The sequence below is a fragment of the Spironucleus salmonicida genome, chromosome 3, assembly GCF_000497125.1.
Source record: "Spironucleus salmonicida strain ATCC 50377 chromosome 3, whole genome shotgun sequence".
Classification (NCBI taxonomy): Eukaryota; Fornicata; order Diplomonadida; family Hexamitidae; genus Spironucleus; species Spironucleus salmonicida.
In genome coordinates this window covers 1632658-1652284 of record NC_090598.1, presented here as the reverse complement: position 1 = coordinate 1652284, position 19627 = coordinate 1632658, and the positions used below count along the sequence as shown (strand labels likewise).

The following is a 19627-nucleotide window of genomic DNA, read 5'->3' as shown; positions in this document are numbered from 1 at the left end:
ATCACTTTTACACCCTTTTTTAATATTAATTTTAACTAATTTTGACTTGATGTTATCCCCCTGTTTATTTATTTGACTTTTAGCTTTACACATATTATTAAAAATTTGAAGTTGCATCTTTTTATAAAATATACTTCTATGGAGGCTCTTAGAATCTAGTATTTCCTCTTGTGAACGAATTATCAAAATTTCCTCCCCCTCCTCTCTTCATGTTATATTGATTGCTAAGTAGTCTAATCTCATTTTATTTAAGCTCAACATATCCTATAATATCCCGTTTCTTACAATCCTTTAAATCATGCCTACCACCACAAGAACAACACAAACTTACACCTTAATATGGACATAAAATAGCCGGGTGCCCACCATCACATTTCCAACATCTAGGAACAAATGTCCTTAAAGAAGAAATTTATTTAGGAAAACCACAATGACACTTTTTTTTATTTTGCAAACAAATTGGGCATTACTAATTTAAACTACATTTATGGATAGGATGAGCCTCGCCACATAGATAGCATTTCAATGCAGAACGTAATGGGCATCGTTATTCTGAATGATTACCATTACACAGGCGACATAAATCAAAATATCTAGTCTTATGTGCGTAAAACTATTTTTAAATAGGTAAATCATCAGTTTCAGACATATAAGGAACGACTTAAGGAACTAATATTTCGTCTTCTGAAAAACTCATATTTAAAGTGGAATATATTGATTTTACTAGTATATAATTTTAATATTTATTTCACTCTTAAAATCCTTTAAGATATTTAACTATTTCTTATATTATTAGTATGCATATCTACTTGTTAATAATTTCAGGATTATATTACTCTATTCTCCCATTGTCTCTTTTTACAAGACAATGAAGAGTACTCTCAAACGAATAAATATTACATAAAACACCGATTATTATTTCAAAAACAACAATCTATGGTTCTGACCATGGACCTATTGGGATATTACCTGTAATCGCTGATGATAAATCATTTTAGTTAGTAAACTTAAAACCAGAAATTTGATTAATTATTATAGTTAAATCCCGTAACCCTATCCAACGTTCAACCTCTTTTGTGAGTCCTTCATGTAATTAAGAAAATATACTAGTAAAATTAGAAAATTATCTATTAGATACAGTTAAATCTGGAGTCTATTTAACTCTTTTTACAAATGATCTTGTAAAGTCTCCTAATTTTAATATAACACTATTAGAATGCATTATGCTTACCTATAATGTTGTATACTCAAATTATTTGGTCAATATTACTAGAGACGTATTATAAATTTCGTCATATGGTTAAATCAAAGACTGTTAATTGAACTAACCCTGATTTGCTAAAAATAAATTATTGACTTATTAACCCATAAGGCTTGAAATTTATTTGCTAGGTATAAACTCTGTAGATTTGAAGAAATTTTAAGTTATAGTTAGAAAATGTTATATAATATCTTAGATTTAAAAATTAGCAAATTATTAGTAATAAGACTAAAATTACTATTTAATTCTTAAATTAAATGCTTAACAATAAATTATGCATGTTAGTGGAAAAACAAAGGTAAAAAGTATTTCTAAATCAACTAAAATTATCTTAAAAAATAATGATTCTTTAGGTATATATGATTTTGAAAAATTTAAATCAATTATGTTTTATATTATGTTTTTTTAATTAATATCGTAAGCTATTCTAAGCTAACTATGATACAAATGGTAATGCTAAACAATTATTTCTACTTACACTAAAAAAATGTTAAAAATGCTAACGTATGATTATTATAGCAAGGTATAAACATTATTTGACTACATATTATTACAGGATTCAGAAAATTTTGCTAATTACTCAATACCAATGATTAAAAATTAAACTTATATAGATAAATCAGATGTCTTTTATAGTTTTTAAATCTATAATAAGTATATGAAATCTATCTGATTCATGTTTATATTTTTGATATCATTAATTGATAACTAAGGAAATTAGTAATAAAAATATGAAGATGCTATGATGATATTAGATGTTTGAATTGCAATTTTATTTATTACTTTTTATTACAGTTCCTCGATCTAGGTTTTGAATATAATATAATACCTACTATTTTAACAAATAAATTAATTAATTTTACACAAATTTAACAGCATAAATTCATTTAAGATTAAATCATCCTATTATATAAACGGTACTATAAAATCTAATAAATATTAAAGAATAGCTTAGGTTGAAAGCTAAAATTATACTTTATTTGCTTAATCAATATTTAACTAATCTGTATTATTAATTATAATTTACAAAATATTTAATATATTAAAATATTACTTTGCAAACATATCCTTAAACATATTGATTTATGTTTAAATTTTTTAATTAAACTAATAACTATTAAAGAATATACCACTGAAGCTAGTTCTATTAATTTATTCAAAGCTTTCTAAGTCAAATTACTATGTTAATGAAGATATAATATCGTCAAGGTTAACAAATTTTTTCTACATTATAGTTTCCATAAGTTCAACATATTACTTGGTAAGTTAACGAATTATTAACAAAATAATAATTATCTCTCCAATATATATCTCAATAAATAACATTTATTATACAATTTTCAGATGATTTTCATCAATCAGTACTTAGTCAAGTTACTACATTTATTTTAAAAATTAATTCTCCTCAAAACTAAAAGCACGTAAATTATTTAGACTCTTAGTAAGTAATTCGTTAAATTCAGTGAAAGGTGATTTAGATTTAAGTAATTACTGAAATAAACAGAGTGGCATAATATTATTTTAAGCAAAAAATTTAGTTTTGGCGATTTTCAATGATAATTAAACCTATTCGTCCAAGTTATTTTCATATTTAAGAATTAACTTTACAGCTAAATTGATGTCATAGTCAAGAATGCTAGATAGCTCTTTATCTGCATTTGTTTCACTTAAATTACTTTATAATTTTTATTCTTATATTTCAAAGGATTTAAATTAATCCTAAATTTAATTTAATGACTACAGTTTTTCGCTAACTATAGAAAAATTTTAGTTTTTAAATTATGGATGCAGTTAGGTAATTTGTTCACGAGATGAGTATAAGAGTTAGAAATTAATAAGATTTTAATTAATTTGTTAATTGAGATTTTACTGAATCTATGTCTTTTCATGTTACTCGTATAGAAATTAATCAAGTGATTCAATTGACTAAAAGTTGCCCAATTGTTTAACATATTTTGATACTTCAAACATTAGTTAACATATACCTTATTTATTATTATATAAGAATTATAATTTTATTTGAAAGTTAAATATATGTTTAGTATAAAATATATTAGTATGACTCTTTTAAATGAATTTTTAACGCAAATATTTATAAACATTACGAACAAGCCCTATATTGACAGCATTGCTTATTATAGCACCTCCACAAATATATTTTCTAGTTATTCAAAATTGCTTCATCAACAATTCAATTTTTATCGCAAAGTATTATGAAGTTTCGTTAAATTAAATTTAATTACTATAGCATATAGATATTATAAGTATATGTAGCTTTACAGTATATTTTAATAGTTTTTAGTAAGTATTTGGAGTATAGACCCTATATTTATTTAGTACATGGGTTTTATGTATATCTATGATCCTATGCACAATTTTTAATTCAAATTTTTTAATAATTATCGTACTAAGAATTATTCAGGGTATAAGCTCATCGTTTTTACTAGTAGGCACAACTCCATTAATTAGAAATTTAATAGACATTCAGTTTATTCCGAAGGCTATAACTTTTTCCGTAACTATCCTTTCTGCAAGTGAAATAATATCAAGTCTACTCTTTCCTTTTATTCTTTAATACTATGGACTTTAGTATATTTATTTGACAATATCTTCAGTTAGTATAATACACACAATTTATGTTACATTATTGATAGCTTAGAAAATAACATATAATAAATTGGAAGTCACAAATTAGCATATATTACTTTTTATTCCACTAGGAACAACTCTATTTATATCAGGATTAACTTTATTAAATAAAATTCAATATATGTTAGTATCATTGGTAATAATTGTATTAGGCACACTCTCTATCATTGTATTTATATAATTATATTAGAACTCATCTAATAATTTGTTTTCAATTTAATATTTTATTAAAAAATATTCTTTTGTGTTTATATAATTTTTACTGTCTGTTTCAATAGCTGCTGAATTTTTTTAATATCCTATTATATGGAGATAAATTTTTTAGCTAACAATAATAGAAAATGGTATATTAATTTCTATAAATAAGATTATAAATTTGGCGTTGGCTCAGATTATTTCAAAAATAGTTAAACGTTATTAACTTAAATGTATAATACTCTGTGGATCAAGTCTTTTATTAATTAATCAAGTAATAAGTGTTATTTCCTTGAAATATTATTGTTAAATTTGGCTAATTGAAATTCTTCATATATTAAGTTCACTATATTATTTGCAAATATAGCTTGCTATTATGAGTCATAATACTTTAAAAACTTAAATAGAACATAAATCAATAGTCGCTTCATGTTTAAGTTATTTTAATAAATTATCATTATCTATAGGAATGGCGCTATCACTTGCTTTATAACAATTAGCAGAATAAATTTATTCAAAATAAACCGAAAAAAATAATCAAATAGGAAATATATTACACATTCTTATTTTTGGAGTATAAATATCTTATAGTTGCTGTATTATATTTTCAATGTTAGGGTTATTCTTTTGTTTGAATTTAGAAAAGTGATAGTATAATTGAGAATATTATAATATAATTAAATCTAGGAGTTTAACAGTGCTAACTAAAAATTTGGTATACGATATTCAAATATAATTGATAGAAGATGAAATTGATGCACTTTAATAAGACTATGTAGATAACTATTAAATAATTTTATTATTATGGTACATATTTTTAGCTAATATACTAATAATCTATTTAGGTTTAATCATATTTACAAAATTTTTTAACTCTTGACTATCACAATGCTCAGTATATGGTATATGAATATGAATAATTTATGGATAATTTTTATCCTGATAAGTTGTAAATTTTTTAACCCATCCTGTGGGTTCAATCATAAAAATTTTATTAAATTTCGAATATTTAGAGAAATATTATTTTTTCTAGGAATCTGATTTTGCAATGATTATAGTCCCCAAATTATTATCCTCCTCAGTGAAAAAATCTGAAAATTTGTCAGAAAAAATTATTTTCAGTGATTAATTTCTTTTTTTATTTGTTGCATAAAATTTAATATCTAGGGCAGATGCAATTGCCAATAATATCCTCTCCTTTCCTACAATATAAGAATTAAAAAGTATTTTATCATTATCATGGTTAAAATGTTATCTTAAATAATTAACTCCCTGTATAATGGCATACTATTACGAAATAAATTATTTTTACTAAATATAAGTAGTATCTAAAATTAAAATATCAATAAGGCCTTGTAATATCCCCCAGCATATGCATAAACTTTAATTCAAATCATATTTAAAGTCTCCTGTAAATAGAACTATCTTTCGTGTTTATAATTCTTCAAATAAAAACATTACTGAGCCTGGACAATGGTTTGCTGATATTGGAGTAATTAATAATCCATTTAAATCAATTGGGGAATTAAGAATTATTGGCTTAGCTTTTTTGTTAGCAAGCAACAACTGAGCTGTTATTTAAGAACAATAAACATGATCGTTTAAATTTATCCCTTGAAAGTGATCAGTGTGATAGTGTGTTAAAAATTTAATAGTATTTTTAATTTGGATAGTGAAATTATCAACTTATATGATGTGCTTATTAAATCTAAATAAAAATGGTTCATGATAAGACATTTTAATAACAAATATAAAAATATAATATAATAACTCATTTCATTGTTTTCTTAAAAGTATTTAACCATTCATCATTTTATCGCACAACTTAATCTATAAGAAGATGTTAATTTGACAACTGTTCAGTTTTATTTATTAATTTATTATCCTGTGAACATACTTAATTGTTATTCTCTTATTTTGTTGAGAAAATACCTTATTTAATCCCAATATTAGCTAATATCTCAGGAACTTCTTAATACTTATATAGCATATATTTAGTATTAATGTATTCAATATTAATATTACTAGAATCAGCAAATGATGAAATTATACCAAATATACTAGAGTTTTCTAAATTAGATGAAATTTTACAACTAATCATACTATCTGAAATAACTTATAATGTACGCTTGTCTTCATTTGATAAAAGAGATATAACCTAATTTCTAATATTTTCAAGTTATGGTTCAATTCTACTTGTTTGATCAATTTACTATAAAGGAGGAAATATCCAAGCTTCTTCTCCATCAACAGCAAAGTTAAATAATTCTGTAAATGATGATGTTGATGTCTATTGATAAAACTCTGTACATAACTCTATAATTTATGAGCCTTTAGATAATATGCTTATAAATTTAACAGCTGAATTCAAAAATGAACGATATTGCTTTAAAAATTCTTGAGATTTCCTAAAATCATTAACTTTTTAATTTACAATTTAAGAATCTGTATCAATTTATTTTCTTTATTTATATAATTTCTATAAAATATTTTTGTCTTCTGAATGTTAATAGAGCTATTATTCAGCTGTAAATGAAGATCTTTTAGCTTCAATGGATTTAATTTACAAATCTATTTAATGTTTTATAGAACTCAATCCATTAGATAATAACAAAACTATATATTTCATAAATAATAGTCGCGTTCTAAAAGGATCTGGTAGTGTGTAAATGATTGTATTTGCTAATTAAGAAAATGCATCAACAGAAATATAAGATTACAATTTATTGTTAGTGCCTTAATCTGATGGTTGATGTCCTGTTTTTACTTTATTTTTTAATTTCTCATAAGCATCATAAATCTCCTATATCTGTCTTTTTAATCTAATATTTTCTTAGCTAGATACATCATAAACATTATTGTTAGAACTTGTTTAATTTTATTATAATTTTTTCATTTTTTCATCGACTTGTTAATTCAATTTTTATTTAGTTTACATATTCTCATGACTTAACTACTCAAGTTCTTATATCAATCTAGTTTTTTAATCTGTGGCGTATGTTATCCGATCAGTGAGCTGTTCAATATCTAGTTATAATTGTCCCAATTCTCTTTTTTTATCAGATACTTATTTATCGGCATCTGCTACTTAAATTTTTTATGCTGCAATTAATGTTTGACTTTTTGCTAACTCCTAGTTGTAAATATCTGGTTATCCATGGTCTTAAAACTATGTTTTCCTAACTTCATGCTAAACTTCTATCCACTCTTAATTAAGTTATTTTTTCAAAGACATTATTTCTTCATCGTGTTTATTTCTAATCTATCTTACTTCTCTTGTATTATCATTTTCCAATTGCTATATTTTCTATTAATGATCTCTATTAAGCTAAGAAATTTCATTAGATTACTACTTTAAAATTATCTTAATTTCTTCAGCATGGGCATTTGTAATCTTCAAAATTTCATTAGAAAAATCTATTTGTAAATTAGTTGCAACAGAGTTTGCTGAATATTTAATATTTTCCATATCTACTTCAGGAGCATCAATAAATCCAATTTTTGACTCAGGCGAAGGAGCTCTATTTCTTTATATGATATTGAAAGGTGGAATCTCAGCTACTATCGGTTTTTATGATTATACTTGCTTTACTTCATCTTTTTTAATATCTTGAACTTTAGATTACTAAGGCTTTACTTGACTACCTTTCTTTCTTTATTCTATCACCTTCTCTTAATATAATGAATCACATGGATGATCCCAAGAAGATTCTTTTGTCTTTGTATTTTAATAGTAGACATCACCATCATCGGTCTTGGCCGCTATCCAATTATCAGGTAGAGGAGCTTTTAGGCCTTCCTCCGCTATCCATAATAAATGTTTTTCATTAGCAACATCAATACCAATATACTCAGCATAGTCTTAAATTTCTTCGGGATCTGGTATCCAATCTTCGTCGACAACTTGTTACATTTTAATACAAAATTTTGATAATAACATAATATAATATCATAATAATATATTCACTCTCCTACACATTCATCTTAAGTTTTTCCTTTTGGGACTATTAATGGAGCATTAATTATCTCTCTAACAAGCTTACTAACTTGTAAATATTAATATCCATTTGCATCAGTAGAAACATTATTTGAACTAATATTTTATCTACAATAATTACTTTAATGACTACTTTAATAATCTTTCTTCCTTATTTATCTCTCAATTTCAGCATGTCTCTTCTTTTTTTAAAATATTTTATCTCCTTCAATGATATAAGCATATCTATCTTAAAAATTTACCTTTGGTACTAATTCTTCCGCTAATGCATGATTCTTATCACTAATATCTAAAAATTATACTCTGCGTGTCTAATTCTTTGGTGTCTATAATTCTTTTTAAAGCTCTTTTAATAATAAATCTTGATCATCTATTGTTTTTTTAGCATGTTTTCTTGTAACTATTTCATGTAACTAATATCTTGCTGGTGATATTTTAGCATACTTAACTTAATAAGAAGGTCTCAATGATTACGATAATGTTTACTTTCTTTATTAAGTAGATATGTAAGATACTTATAATTTAGAAGACTGTGACTATGTTCGTAATACAGCATCATCTAAATCTTCTAAATTTGTATCGACTAAATCTTCATCATTAATAGCCGTCTAGAATTACTAAATATATTCAACTTCAAATTATAGAGAGTTCTAATTTTAAGATAAATTGACTGACGGACTTTAGTTGATTATGGTCTTTACTTAAAAATCAGCATTTTCTTATTCAAATATATTTTAATAATTGAAATCTATATTTTAACAATGGTTACTGTCAATACTTATAGAATCATAAACCTCAATATTTTAATACCTATTAATACAATCTATGTCGTCGCCGTCAACTTAAGTTGACGGCACGACAATGACGTTTGGGAGGTTATCTTCTGTGTGCCATGCGTCTTTCTCCTCTGCATGTTCATAGTCGGCGCGCTGCTCCCCACCAATCGCTATTTCAACCTCGGCGGGGTCCACTTTCTCCTTCGGCACGACAATGACGTTTGGGAGGTTATCTTCTGTGTGCCATGCGTCTTTCTCCTCTGCATGTTCATAGTCGGCGCGCTGCTCCCCACCAATCGCTATTTCAACCTCGGCGGGGTCCACTTTCTCCTTCGGCACGACAATGACGTTTGGGAGGTTATCTTCTGTGTGCCATGCGTCTTTCTCCTCTGCATGTTCATAGTCGGCGCGCTGCTCCCCACCAATCGCTATTTCAACCTCGGCGGGGTCCACTTTCTCCTTCGGCACGACAATGACGTTTGGGAGGTTATCTTCTGTGTGCCATGCGTCTTTCTCCTCTGCATGTTCATAGTCGGCGCGCTGCTCCCCACCAATCGCTATTTCAACCTCGGCGGGGTCCACTTTCTCCTTCGGCACGACAATGACGTTTGGGAGGTTATCTTCTGTGTGCCATGCGTCTTTCTCCTCTGCATGTTCATAGTCGGCGCGCTGCTCCCCACCAATCGCTATTTCAACCTCGGCGGGGTCCACTTTCTCCTTCGGCACGACAATGACGTTTGGGAGGTTATCTTCTGTGTGCCATGCGTCTTTCTCCTCTGCATGTTCATAGTCGGCGCGCTGCTCCCCACCAATCGCTATTTCAACCTCGGCGGGGTCCACTTTCTCCTTCGGCACGACAATGACGTTTGGGAGGTTATCTTCTGTGTGCCATGCGTCTTTCTCCTCTGCATGTTCATAGTCGGCGCGCTGCTCCCCACCAATCGCTATTTCAACCTCGGCGGGGTCCACTTTCTCCTTCGGCACGACAATGACGTTTGGGAGGTTATCTTCTGTGTGCCATGCGTCTTTCTCCTCTGCATGTTCATAGTCGGCGCGCTGCTCCCCACCAATCGCTATTTCAACCTCGGCGGGGTCCACTTTCTCCTTCGGCACGACAATGACGTTTGGGAGGTTATCTTCTGTGTGCCATGCGTCTTTCTCCTCTGCATGTTCATAGTCGGCGCGCTGCTCCCCACCAATCGCTATTTCAACCTCGGCGGGGTCCACTTTCTCCTTCGGCACGACAATAATATTATTAAACAGTTTATTATCATATTTTTGTAGAATTTTATTGTTAATTACGTTAGCATCTTCATTTTACTATAATAGTAATTTGGCTTACATTTAAGCGGAGAAAACATATTACTAATTTATATATTAATTTATAAATACATACTCTAATCACAAATAATTATTATATTGTATATTAAAAAAATTATAATTGCAAATGAATAATAATCTTCAATAAATATTATCCGATCTTAAAAATAATTAATAACTAGCGTTATAATAATTACTCGCACTATTAGGAGCTGGGATAAAATAGCATGAATTATCATCAAGATTATTTGCTAAATTCATTTCATCAACAGATATGCCTAAAACTCCTCTTTCCAAAGTCTCGCCTGGAAAACGCCTTTCATTGCCAGATGTTAATATATCATTAAGCAAATCTATTTAAAATAAAACTGTGTTCTTACATAAAGAATTTGAAGCATTAGATATCCTTCTAACTAATGAGCTTTCAGAAGTTATAGTTTCAGATGATGAAATTAGATAAGGACATGATATTGAAGAGATTTATAATTTTGAATTACCATCAATGGATATTGATTAAAATAATGAATTAGTTGATCATGATATGATTGCCCGTCATGGGCAAGATTTATTTGACCAACAAATTTCCAAATTATAGCTTACAGATGATTAAGTAACTGAATCTGGATTTACAGTTATAAAGAAAAAATAAATATCTACGAAACTTTAATTTGATGATAAAATAATAATATAATTAGATTTTTAAAATCAAAATTTTTTAAACTTAACGCTAGAACCAAAAGAACCCAATATCCTTCACGATTGCAACTGGTAAAAATATATTGAGTAAATCAGTGAGTAAATTGAAGAAGAATTTTTAAGTATGATTATTTAGAATTCGTAATATGAAGATAATGATAGTATTTAAGATAATTTCTAGTCCCTTGATACTATTGATAATCCATTAGCATTTTCAACTAATTTAAATGATTAATTTGTAATAAATAAAGGAGAGAGTATGAAATTTTCAGAAATTACTGAAAATAAAAACTAAATTTTCATGTAAATATTGAATAATTATAAATAGAAGGAAATAGATGTAAGGTAACTTTAAAATGGAGATTTATTACTAACTGGGAAGTGAAAAATTCGTTCATTTATATTGATTCATTATACAGTTATGATATTGTAATTTTAGTTCCTGTAGTAATTGCTCTTTCTGGCTAAAATCATCTCTCAGTTATTAATTTTTATACAAATGTGGCTCAATATCAGCTTAAACTTCCAAAACTTGCTGCTGCATATTTAAACAAGCAAATTTTGATGCATCGTAAATTTTAGAATCACATATATCCAAAAGTTAAGAAAAAAGTGACTAAGCTTAGTCATATATCCACTTTCCTTTTACAAAAACAGTATACTCTGGGTGTGAATTTCCAAGTGAACAAATCGTATGATGAATATGGTTTCGCATTTCTTCTAATTTCTTAACCACATTCATTTGCTTGTTCATCTACTCTTGCTATTTATTACAATTTTCTGATTATCTTACACCCTGTTTTTTAATTGTCTAACCCTGCACTTTGAGAAGTTCGAGGGCCTAATCTTTTTTGGTAATATTAGATTTAATTTAAATCATTTAAACCTTAAGCTACTCGATTTGTCGCTGCAGCCCACTAACGTGAATCTGGCGTGTCGCATTATCGACCTCCTGACGTAGATTCGCGTTACGAGCAAGCTTTCGGGCAGGAGATCCAAGTCTGATGCCAGTTGGGCTTGCCTTTTAGTATGAAAATGTAGCTGACAACTGTGAGTCAAAATCTAGTAATTTTGGAGTGGATACAAACGGCGAAGATGGGATGCTTGTAGGAAGCTCTATATGCAGCTTCTATGTTTTAATAGAAAACGAATTATCAAGACTGGACTGAAGCATGGTCGATTTTTATTTAGAGCTCAGAAAGATATCCGAAATAGATTCGTTTTAGTTTTCTGAAATATTAAACATAGAATGTATCGCTTATTCAATGTCAGGAATATTCTTGAAATATCCTTCGAAATTTTCTATAGATTAAGTGGCCAGAAAAATAGCTGATTGATATGATTGCTTTTCATTCATTAATATAAAAATATATTAAGACAATAATATAATAACCCAAAATATCATTAAATTGATTAATAAAAAGATTCTAAGATTCTAATATAAGTCTGGTCTTCCAGAACCTATCCAAAATCCCAAGGGTCTATATTAATATCATTGCAAATATGCAATATAGTGTTTAATATTTTCTCAAAATTGTCCATTTTAGTTCTTAGCTTTTAGTAGTTTGTCATTAATGTAGAATAATCTGTGTTTAAAAATTGAATTAAATGCCGCAGATTCATATCAGATTCACCACTAATAGGATTTCTTTACTTATAAGTGCATAGTAATGAATAACCTACTTATAAATGAATATCTTGCTAAATTTATTATAAAATGTTATCCTATAAAAAATTATATACTTTTTTCTTTACTTCTTTCACATCCCTATCAAAATTATCATAGTTATCACATAAAAATTGATGGATTTGTTAGTAATTTTATCTACCATACTACTGCAATGCAGTAATGAATAGATCATTTTCTTCTTAAGACCAATTAGATTTTCTTGCACGTTTGCTCATTATTTTATACCTGATATTATATTATTTTATACAATATAATATGAAATTATTTGCATTATATTTTATTATAATAGATTATTGTTGTTGTAAAATCTTTTATCCCTACTAATTAATATTATTAATATATTTAAAACATCAAAAATATATTTATATCCCAATTCCACTAGTGTTCAAATATGCTTCTTAAAACCTGTTTAAATGTATTATGAATAATAACATAATTATTATATAATTATACGTTATTGATTTTGGATTGGCAATCAAATTTTATTAAAAATATTATTTGTGCAAATTTATTGATTTCATTTTCTTCAAGTTTGCAAAATCTAAATCACTTCACAAGTTCGATGGCGTCGTGGTAGGTGCGGTATGCGAGAAGCTTCAGATAGACCCCTTAAAGCAAAACGTCAAGTGCGACTTCGAGTAGGAGTGTGTTGATCTCATCAAGCTCATTGGGAGCGAGTTTGACGCGGTGAAGTTGCGCGATCTCCAGGCTAACATTAAGCAGCTATTCGTCGACTTTATCAAAAACTCGAACATCCCACACAACTCTCAGAGTAGTGTGCTGTGCGCAGGAGACCACTCCGCCAGCTAGCTGAAGGACACCCTGATCGACTGCAACCTGCTACCCCATAGGGCTGCTCACGAGGACGGCGCTAGATGGCCCACCACGCCGGTGGTATTCCACTGCAACCTGTGGCGGTTCTTGAGCCAGGACGACCAGTTCTTGGACAACTTGGGCGTGTTTCCAGACCCCAACAGCAAGCAGATATTCACAAGCGAGGTGCCGATGATCACTAGCGACACAATCACCAAGGAGCTGGACCTCGACTTTATCTTCTGGGTAGAGAGAAGACTGGCATACTACGGGGTTAACGGCACCGCCCTGGGCCGCGTGAGCAGGCTGTGCATAGTGGACGGGAAGCTGCATAATGTGCAGAAGGCAGACCTAGTACCCATGCTCTGTTATGCGGACTTCTCCGATAAGAAATTTGCCTTCGACAGCATCATCATCGCCGCTAAATCGCGCCCCCTCCCCGCGGTGAAGGCCTTCATTCCCATTGCCAACTCGGGAGCCCCAGTATCTGTTTTTGCAGAGACACTTCCCGCGCTCGAGGAGGTGGGCAACTTCGTGGTGACGCAGAGGAACGGCATCAGGTTCGGTGCTCTCAAATGTCATGCAGTGCAGCAGCAGATATTGCCAAACCGAACCCACCCTGTTATGATAGGTCCTCTGAGCACCGGATATGTCGCTAACTTCTTCACCCAGCTTAGCACCGAAGACGAGGGCTTTGTGAAGGCCAAGTATAGTAAGGACAACGAGTAAGAATAGATTAATCAATATAAGTATACAAAATTTGACAGTAATTAAATTTTAATGATATATACAAATTTTATATAATATAATAATAATTCCGCAATATTTTTGTAAAAATGAAAACATAAAGATCAATTTCTTAGGCATCTTATATGACAAAAGGAAGACCATAAATATCATTTTAATTATAAAATAAAAATATTATTTAACCTGGATTTAACTAATCTTTGGCAGTTGTCCAAATTAAACAATAAAATCAATTAGTTTAACAAAAACCATAAATTAAACAAAACATTAATTAAAAACCTCATATAATTGGGCGTTCATAATCTATAAGTTAAAAATAAGGTAATAGTTACGTCGAAACACAAAAACTTAAACAACAACTATAAGATCAGAAATTATAATATTTGCAATAATAAAAAATGTATGACATATAATTAGTACCTAATGCTATAGCTTAGAAAAAAAAGAGACCTGTGTCTTCTACAGTGTTTGCTCGAGCATCTTCTGTGGGTTCTTCAAGTTAAGCAAATAAGCAAAAACTACTTGCAAATAATATATAGTAATCTTACCCTACTAATTTTGACTTATTTAAGCAATAGTAATTGGACAATTCAGCTAAAAAATTATCTGAGAATATTTACAAGGCACCCCATGATGATGTATTTGACAATTCACATTATTTCAAAAGATTTAGATCATCTTCAGCATAAACAAGAAAACCTCAAAATTCTCCAATAAAATAAAAACCAGTTGATTTAAAAAGAAAATCTGTTACAATTGGAATCAGTTTTATCGAGTAATAATAATAAAAGGCTTAAATTGATAATCTAGCTGAAGTTTAATTAGGTTTAAATGATTTAGATTTAGAATCTGATAACGATATTCTATCTGCGTTAGAGAAATTGGAAACATAGACCAAGAATTTTAATATTAAATCTATAACACTACAGTAGTATAACTAACCATTAAAAAGCAATCTTATTATTAACTAATTAAAAACTGTACCTAGATCATCGATTATTAATGAAAGTAGGATTAAGTAGTAGCCACAGACTACAATTAGAAATTAGAAGTAAAGAGTGTAGTCGAAAAATAGGGATGCTGTTTAATATTAATAGATTATTAAGGATAGTTGTACAAAATTTACTGCTATTTAGTCATCAAATGATGTTTTTATTGAATTTGAAAAGTAAGTTAATTCGTAAAGTTAATAGAGAGCAAAATAAAAATTTGATTAATAAGAAAAGGCGAAATATTATAAAAAAGTAGCTGGAACAGATCCTCTTTATATGATTGAGCCGGACAGGGAATTTGAACCTACAATCAACAGATAGTTAAAAGATTACTATGTCAAAAAATATGATAAGATAGAGTAAACAGAAAAAAAAGTAGATAAAGCGTTGAAAGATTATCTAGTTAAAAGATAGAAAGGTCTTCTAATTAAGTGAGTAATATTATATATTATTATAGATATTATACTTTTTAATTATGGAATTGTTAGTAGAATAGTAACTACAATATGGATGCTAATAATAATTCTGTAGTAATCCATATTGCAAATCTAGCTAAAGCTACTAAGAAGTAAGTGGTATTTCACATCATGCAAAGGATGCTGTTAATAAAGTAGGACGAATTGCACTTTGTTTTCCATCTTTAATGAGGCTTTCTGGAATTTTTAAGGCACTAAACCAACATCAATCTATATAAGATGCTTGGGTAGCTCCACCAATAAATGAAGTTCACATATCATTAAATGCAGATTTAAATTTAATATAATAATCAATTACTGGAAATATATAAAACGGCTAAAATTTGGAATACTTTCTTGGTGATATTAATTTTAACTAATAATTTTTCATTACATTACTGAAAACGGAAAGAGATCAGTTTATACCTTTTCTAGGAGAATCAAAAATAGTAGAGATGAAAGGTTAGTTTACAGATTTTATTCAAGTTTTGCTAGATTATATGTTTATCGAAAATATTTAATATTCTATGGAGGATAAAATATCTATTTCCCCGTGTGTATTACATAAAATATTTAGACTTCCCGAATGTTTATTACTAAGAAATCATTAACCAATACTTTTCATTTCTAAAGTATTACAAAACACAAAAGAAGATAATTTAGTAGATTTTTAAAATATATTAGAATAAGAATTCATAAATATGGGCAACCTTTCTAGTTTAGATTCAGTCATTTATGCATGTAATCATTATATTTCTATTAAATTATCAGTTGCAGATAGGCCAAGACATAATGTTAGCATTATCGATTTATTACCTTTCAAATAAGAAGTTATTAGTGTTCTATCAACACTTTAATTTATATATAAACTATTGAGTAAAATTTCTATTACAGACTATGATAATGAAATTAAAAGAATAATAAAATTAATGTATAACGATTACATTAATTCAAATAGTTATAATATTACACCAGATACAGATTTTTGGCTTCAAAAGCGACATAGCTTAGATTATACAAATTTAGAAATATTACCAATACCTATTTAACTAATGATTCGCCAACGAGAAAATATTTAATATTCTGTTGACATGTTTACTCTATTATAATATCCATTTATTTTAAACCCTGGTACAAAAATGCAAATAATAAAATATGATATTACTTTTTAATTACCTCATTTATCAAAAATTACAGTGAGAAGAAGTAAAATAGTAGAAGATACAATTGATTATATATAGACTAGACATAAAGATTATACTTCATTTGATGCTAGAGCTTTATTAAGATTACCAATTAAAGTAGTTTTTGAGGGAGAAGAAGGTATTGATGCAGGAGGATTAAGCAATGAATTCTTTTAGCTACTTACTGAGTAGTTATTTGATGAGAAATTTAATCTATTCAAGTTATACCCAGAAGATAATATTTATTATATTAATAAATTTCCTGGGCTAGAAGATGAAGAACTTTTCTTATATTACTATATAGTAGGTGTTATTTTAGGCTTAGCCTTAATAAATGGTGTTATAATTTATAATCATTTCCCATTTTTCTTTTACAAAAAATTATTAAATCAAGAAACAGTTTTTGAAGATTTGCGAGATTTGGACTCTTAGCTTTATTAGTCAATTAAGTAGATAGATTAATATCAAGATGAGAATTTAGATTAAATTTTTTTAATTGATTTTATAGTAAGAGAAGAGAGTAACGAGTCATTGATTGAAATTTCTCTTAAAGAGAATGCATTTGAGTTAGTTTCATAAGAAAATAAATAAAATTTTATCAAGTTAAGAGTAGAGTATGAACTTAATACATCTATTTAAAAATAATTTGATGCTTTGTAATAAGGATTCAATTAAATAACAGATTCTGCCTCAGTATCCTTGCTTTCAGCATAAGATTTATATTCTGCACTTTGTGGAGAAGAAATATTAAACTTTGAGGCACTTAAAAAAATAGCTAAATATCAGGCACCTTATTCTTCATCCTCTGTGTTAATTTAAAATTTTTGGGATATTACATCACAATTTACAAATCAATAGAAAAGTGACTTTTGTGCTTTTGTATTTGGTTCAAGAAGAGCTCCGGCAGGAGGACTTGCAAAAACAAAATTCGAAATTCATAAAAATGGAGACGGAGATGAAAGATTGCCTACTAGTCATACTTGTTTCGGCATCCTTATGATTCCGGAATATTCATCTTATGAAATATTATAGTAAAAACTGATTCTAACTATTTAGTTTTGTGAAGGCTTTGGCCTTTAATGAAATAATTTTTCACTGATGCTTTATTGGAAATTTTGTGACATGGGCAAAATTTTGCCTCATTTCACCTTCTGACATATCAGAAAATTCAGATTTATATAAAGATGATAAATTCCAGTTTGAATATGCAGAATTTTCCCATGCTCCTATACCATGGCCATCCTTTTCATACTTTTATGCAGTATCTTTATCATAATTTGGATAAATCTCACCAAAGGAAGTAATTTGAGGCGTAGACTAAGTATTTTATATTGGTTAGACATTTAATTTTGAGAAATTCTTAACAGTTGATATTATTAAAGGATTAAATTATTATTATTGCTATCTTTACTAATTATTATGATTAGGTTTATTCAGATTTTCCTAATAGGCTAAAGATTTATTTTCAGAAAATTATACATTTGTTTATGTTTGCTATGGAGATGTCTATTAATATAATGACGTCTATTGCTAAATTTATGATTTTCTTGGTTAATCTTACAATTGTTTCACCTAAACAATTTTATAATCATTAGACTTCTATTAAAATTATTAAATTCCTACATCTCTCATTTTTAGTTAACAAGTCCTTTCTAAATCATTAATAATGAGAGTTTCTCTAGATTTATGTTTTATTTATTTTTCTTTTATGTTAGATGAACTTCTTTCTAATTTATGTGATTTTCGTTCCACTTCCTGAACGTAATGGATAACATTAATTTTATCTCCATGTTATTTTTTGAGTTTTAATGCTTCTTTAGGTCTTTCTTTTCTATGTTTTAGATGATCCTCTCGTTAAATTTATTATTTAAGCCTTTTTATCTGTTATATACTTTTCTGTGACTCTATATTTTCTGTTTCTATTTCAGTCATAATCTGATTTTTACTTTTCTAATCAATAAATATACTTTTCACAGATGCATCGGATTTATATTCTTACTATGTTTATTGAATAGTATTTAGGTTATTATCCTCAACTGTTTCTTTTTGCTACCATTATTTTTAGGCTACTATCTGTGGAGAATTTAGCTTAAGTAGTTGCATTAATATTCTTTCATCATATTTACTGTTAATATCTTTCTTTAAATCCACTAACTATGATTGTATATTACTAATTGAGTACTTAATTTATTTTTCATCATAAGATTCTTTTACTACAGCTTAATTTGGTTTTGTTTAAATTAATTCCATTTATTTTTATAATTATTTAAACTCATTAATAATAGTATTTGTACTTTACTAAGTTACTATATTCACAATTTTTAAAATTTATTCATCTTATATCTACAAATTTTATTGTGCATTTTCTTTATGATCTATTCCTAGTAATTATAAAATATCTTTAACCTCTTTTACTGTAGTATTCCTCTATACCGATTTTGGTGGATCTTATGACAGTAATTTTGGCGTAGAATTACTTATAGCAGACTCATCGAAATCATTAGTTTAATCAAAATCATTGGATGGAGAAAATGGTTAAAATTATTCATTGCCTGATAATTTCTTTGGTGAGGGTGTTTTATTGAATGTGGCAATCTTTTCATTATTATGATATTAAACTTGCTATTCTAGTTTAGATGCTTGTATTCTTTAAAATTGAGACATAAGGAATTTTTAATCATCAGATATCTGCTAATTATTTCGTTATTATAAAAACTAAGACATCAATAAATCTTCTGCAGTTTTGTTAAAGTCATTCATAATTTTTGAAAATATAAAGTTATATAAAACTTATATTTGATATAAAAATTAAATAAAATGAAAATCTTTTCAATAAATATATTTTGCAGACC

At 28.2% G+C, this 19627-nt stretch overlaps 13 protein-coding genes across 13 annotated transcripts; 5 read left to right on the top strand and 8 right to left on the bottom strand. All coding sequences in view use genetic code 6, as the record gives it.

Annotated features, from left to right (window-relative positions):
* Nucleotide 1: 1 nt before the first annotated feature.
* On the bottom strand, nucleotides 2-697 carry SS50377_23316 (uncharacterized protein; the record flags this gene model as incomplete). The annotated part of the gene is made up of 1 exon (XM_067907181.1): nucleotides 2-697. One exon carries the CDS (start codon nucleotides 695-697, stop codon nucleotides 2-4), a length of 696 nt encoding a protein of 231 aa, XP_067766449.1.
* A 51-nt stretch (nucleotides 698-748) lies between these two features.
* SS50377_23315 (uncharacterized protein) lies at nucleotides 749-3232 on the bottom strand (the record flags this gene model as incomplete). The annotated part of the gene is made up of 1 exon (XM_067907180.1): nucleotides 749-3232. One exon carries the CDS (start codon nucleotides 3230-3232, stop codon nucleotides 749-751), a length of 2484 nt encoding a protein of 827 aa, XP_067766448.1.
* A 100-nt stretch (nucleotides 3233-3332) lies between these two features.
* On the top strand, nucleotides 3333-4754 carry SS50377_23314 (Major facilitator superfamily protein; the record flags this gene model as incomplete). Its single annotated transcript, XM_067907179.1, has 1 exon — nucleotides 3333-4754. One exon carries the CDS (start codon nucleotides 3333-3335, stop codon nucleotides 4752-4754), a length of 1422 nt encoding a protein of 473 aa, XP_067766447.1.
* Nucleotides 4755-4831: 77 nt separating this feature from the next.
* SS50377_23313 (DNA cross-link repair protein) lies at nucleotides 4832-5842 on the bottom strand (the record flags this gene model as incomplete). Its single annotated transcript, XM_067907178.1, has 1 exon — nucleotides 4832-5842. One exon carries the CDS (start codon nucleotides 5840-5842, stop codon nucleotides 4832-4834), a length of 1011 nt encoding a protein of 336 aa, XP_067766446.1.
* Nucleotides 5843-5876: 34 nt separating this feature from the next.
* SS50377_23312 (WW domain-containing protein) lies at nucleotides 5877-8018 on the bottom strand (the record flags this gene model as incomplete). Its single annotated transcript, XM_067907177.1, has 1 exon — nucleotides 5877-8018. One exon carries the CDS (start codon nucleotides 8016-8018, stop codon nucleotides 5877-5879), a length of 2142 nt encoding a protein of 713 aa, XP_067766445.1.
* Nucleotides 8019-8068: 50 nt separating this feature from the next.
* On the bottom strand, nucleotides 8069-10222 carry SS50377_23311 (uncharacterized protein; the record flags this gene model as incomplete). Its single annotated transcript, XM_067907176.1, has 1 exon — nucleotides 8069-10222. The coding sequence occupies one exon, from the start codon at nucleotides 10220-10222 to the stop codon at nucleotides 8069-8071; it is 2154 nt and encodes a 717-aa protein (XP_067766444.1).
* Nucleotides 10223-10325: 103 nt separating this feature from the next.
* On the top strand, nucleotides 10326-11279 carry SS50377_23310 (uncharacterized protein; the record flags this gene model as incomplete). The annotated part of the gene is made up of 1 exon (XM_067907175.1): nucleotides 10326-11279. The coding sequence occupies one exon, from the start codon at nucleotides 10326-10328 to the stop codon at nucleotides 11277-11279; it is 954 nt and encodes a 317-aa protein (XP_067766443.1).
* Nucleotides 11280-11288: 9 nt separating this feature from the next.
* Nucleotides 11289-12251, bottom strand: SS50377_23309 (uncharacterized protein; the record flags this gene model as incomplete). The annotated part of the gene is made up of 1 exon (XM_067907174.1): nucleotides 11289-12251. One exon carries the CDS (start codon nucleotides 12249-12251, stop codon nucleotides 11289-11291), a length of 963 nt encoding a protein of 320 aa, XP_067766442.1.
* A 44-nt stretch (nucleotides 12252-12295) lies between these two features.
* SS50377_23308 (uncharacterized protein) lies at nucleotides 12296-12799 on the bottom strand (the record flags this gene model as incomplete). The annotated part of the gene is made up of 1 exon (XM_067907173.1): nucleotides 12296-12799. One exon carries the CDS (start codon nucleotides 12797-12799, stop codon nucleotides 12296-12298), a length of 504 nt encoding a protein of 167 aa, XP_067766441.1.
* A 205-nt stretch (nucleotides 12800-13004) lies between these two features.
* SS50377_23307 (uncharacterized protein) lies at nucleotides 13005-14237 on the top strand (the record flags this gene model as incomplete). The annotated part of the gene is made up of 1 exon (XM_067907172.1): nucleotides 13005-14237. One exon carries the CDS (start codon nucleotides 13005-13007, stop codon nucleotides 14235-14237), a length of 1233 nt encoding a protein of 410 aa, XP_067766440.1.
* A 305-nt stretch (nucleotides 14238-14542) lies between these two features.
* SS50377_23306 (uncharacterized protein) lies at nucleotides 14543-15571 on the top strand (the record flags this gene model as incomplete). Its single annotated transcript, XM_067907171.1, has 1 exon — nucleotides 14543-15571. One exon carries the CDS (start codon nucleotides 14543-14545, stop codon nucleotides 15569-15571), a length of 1029 nt encoding a protein of 342 aa, XP_067766439.1.
* Nucleotides 15572-15611: 40 nt separating this feature from the next.
* SS50377_23305 (Ubiquitin-protein ligase) lies at nucleotides 15612-17858 on the top strand (the record flags this gene model as incomplete). The annotated part of the gene is made up of 1 exon (XM_067907170.1): nucleotides 15612-17858. The coding sequence occupies one exon, from the start codon at nucleotides 15612-15614 to the stop codon at nucleotides 17856-17858; it is 2247 nt and encodes a 748-aa protein (XP_067766438.1).
* A 9-nt stretch (nucleotides 17859-17867) lies between these two features.
* SS50377_23304 (uncharacterized protein) lies at nucleotides 17868-19535 on the bottom strand (the record flags this gene model as incomplete). Its single annotated transcript, XM_067907169.1, has 1 exon — nucleotides 17868-19535. The coding sequence occupies one exon, from the start codon at nucleotides 19533-19535 to the stop codon at nucleotides 17868-17870; it is 1668 nt and encodes a 555-aa protein (XP_067766437.1).
* Nucleotides 19536-19627: the final 92 nt, after the last annotated feature.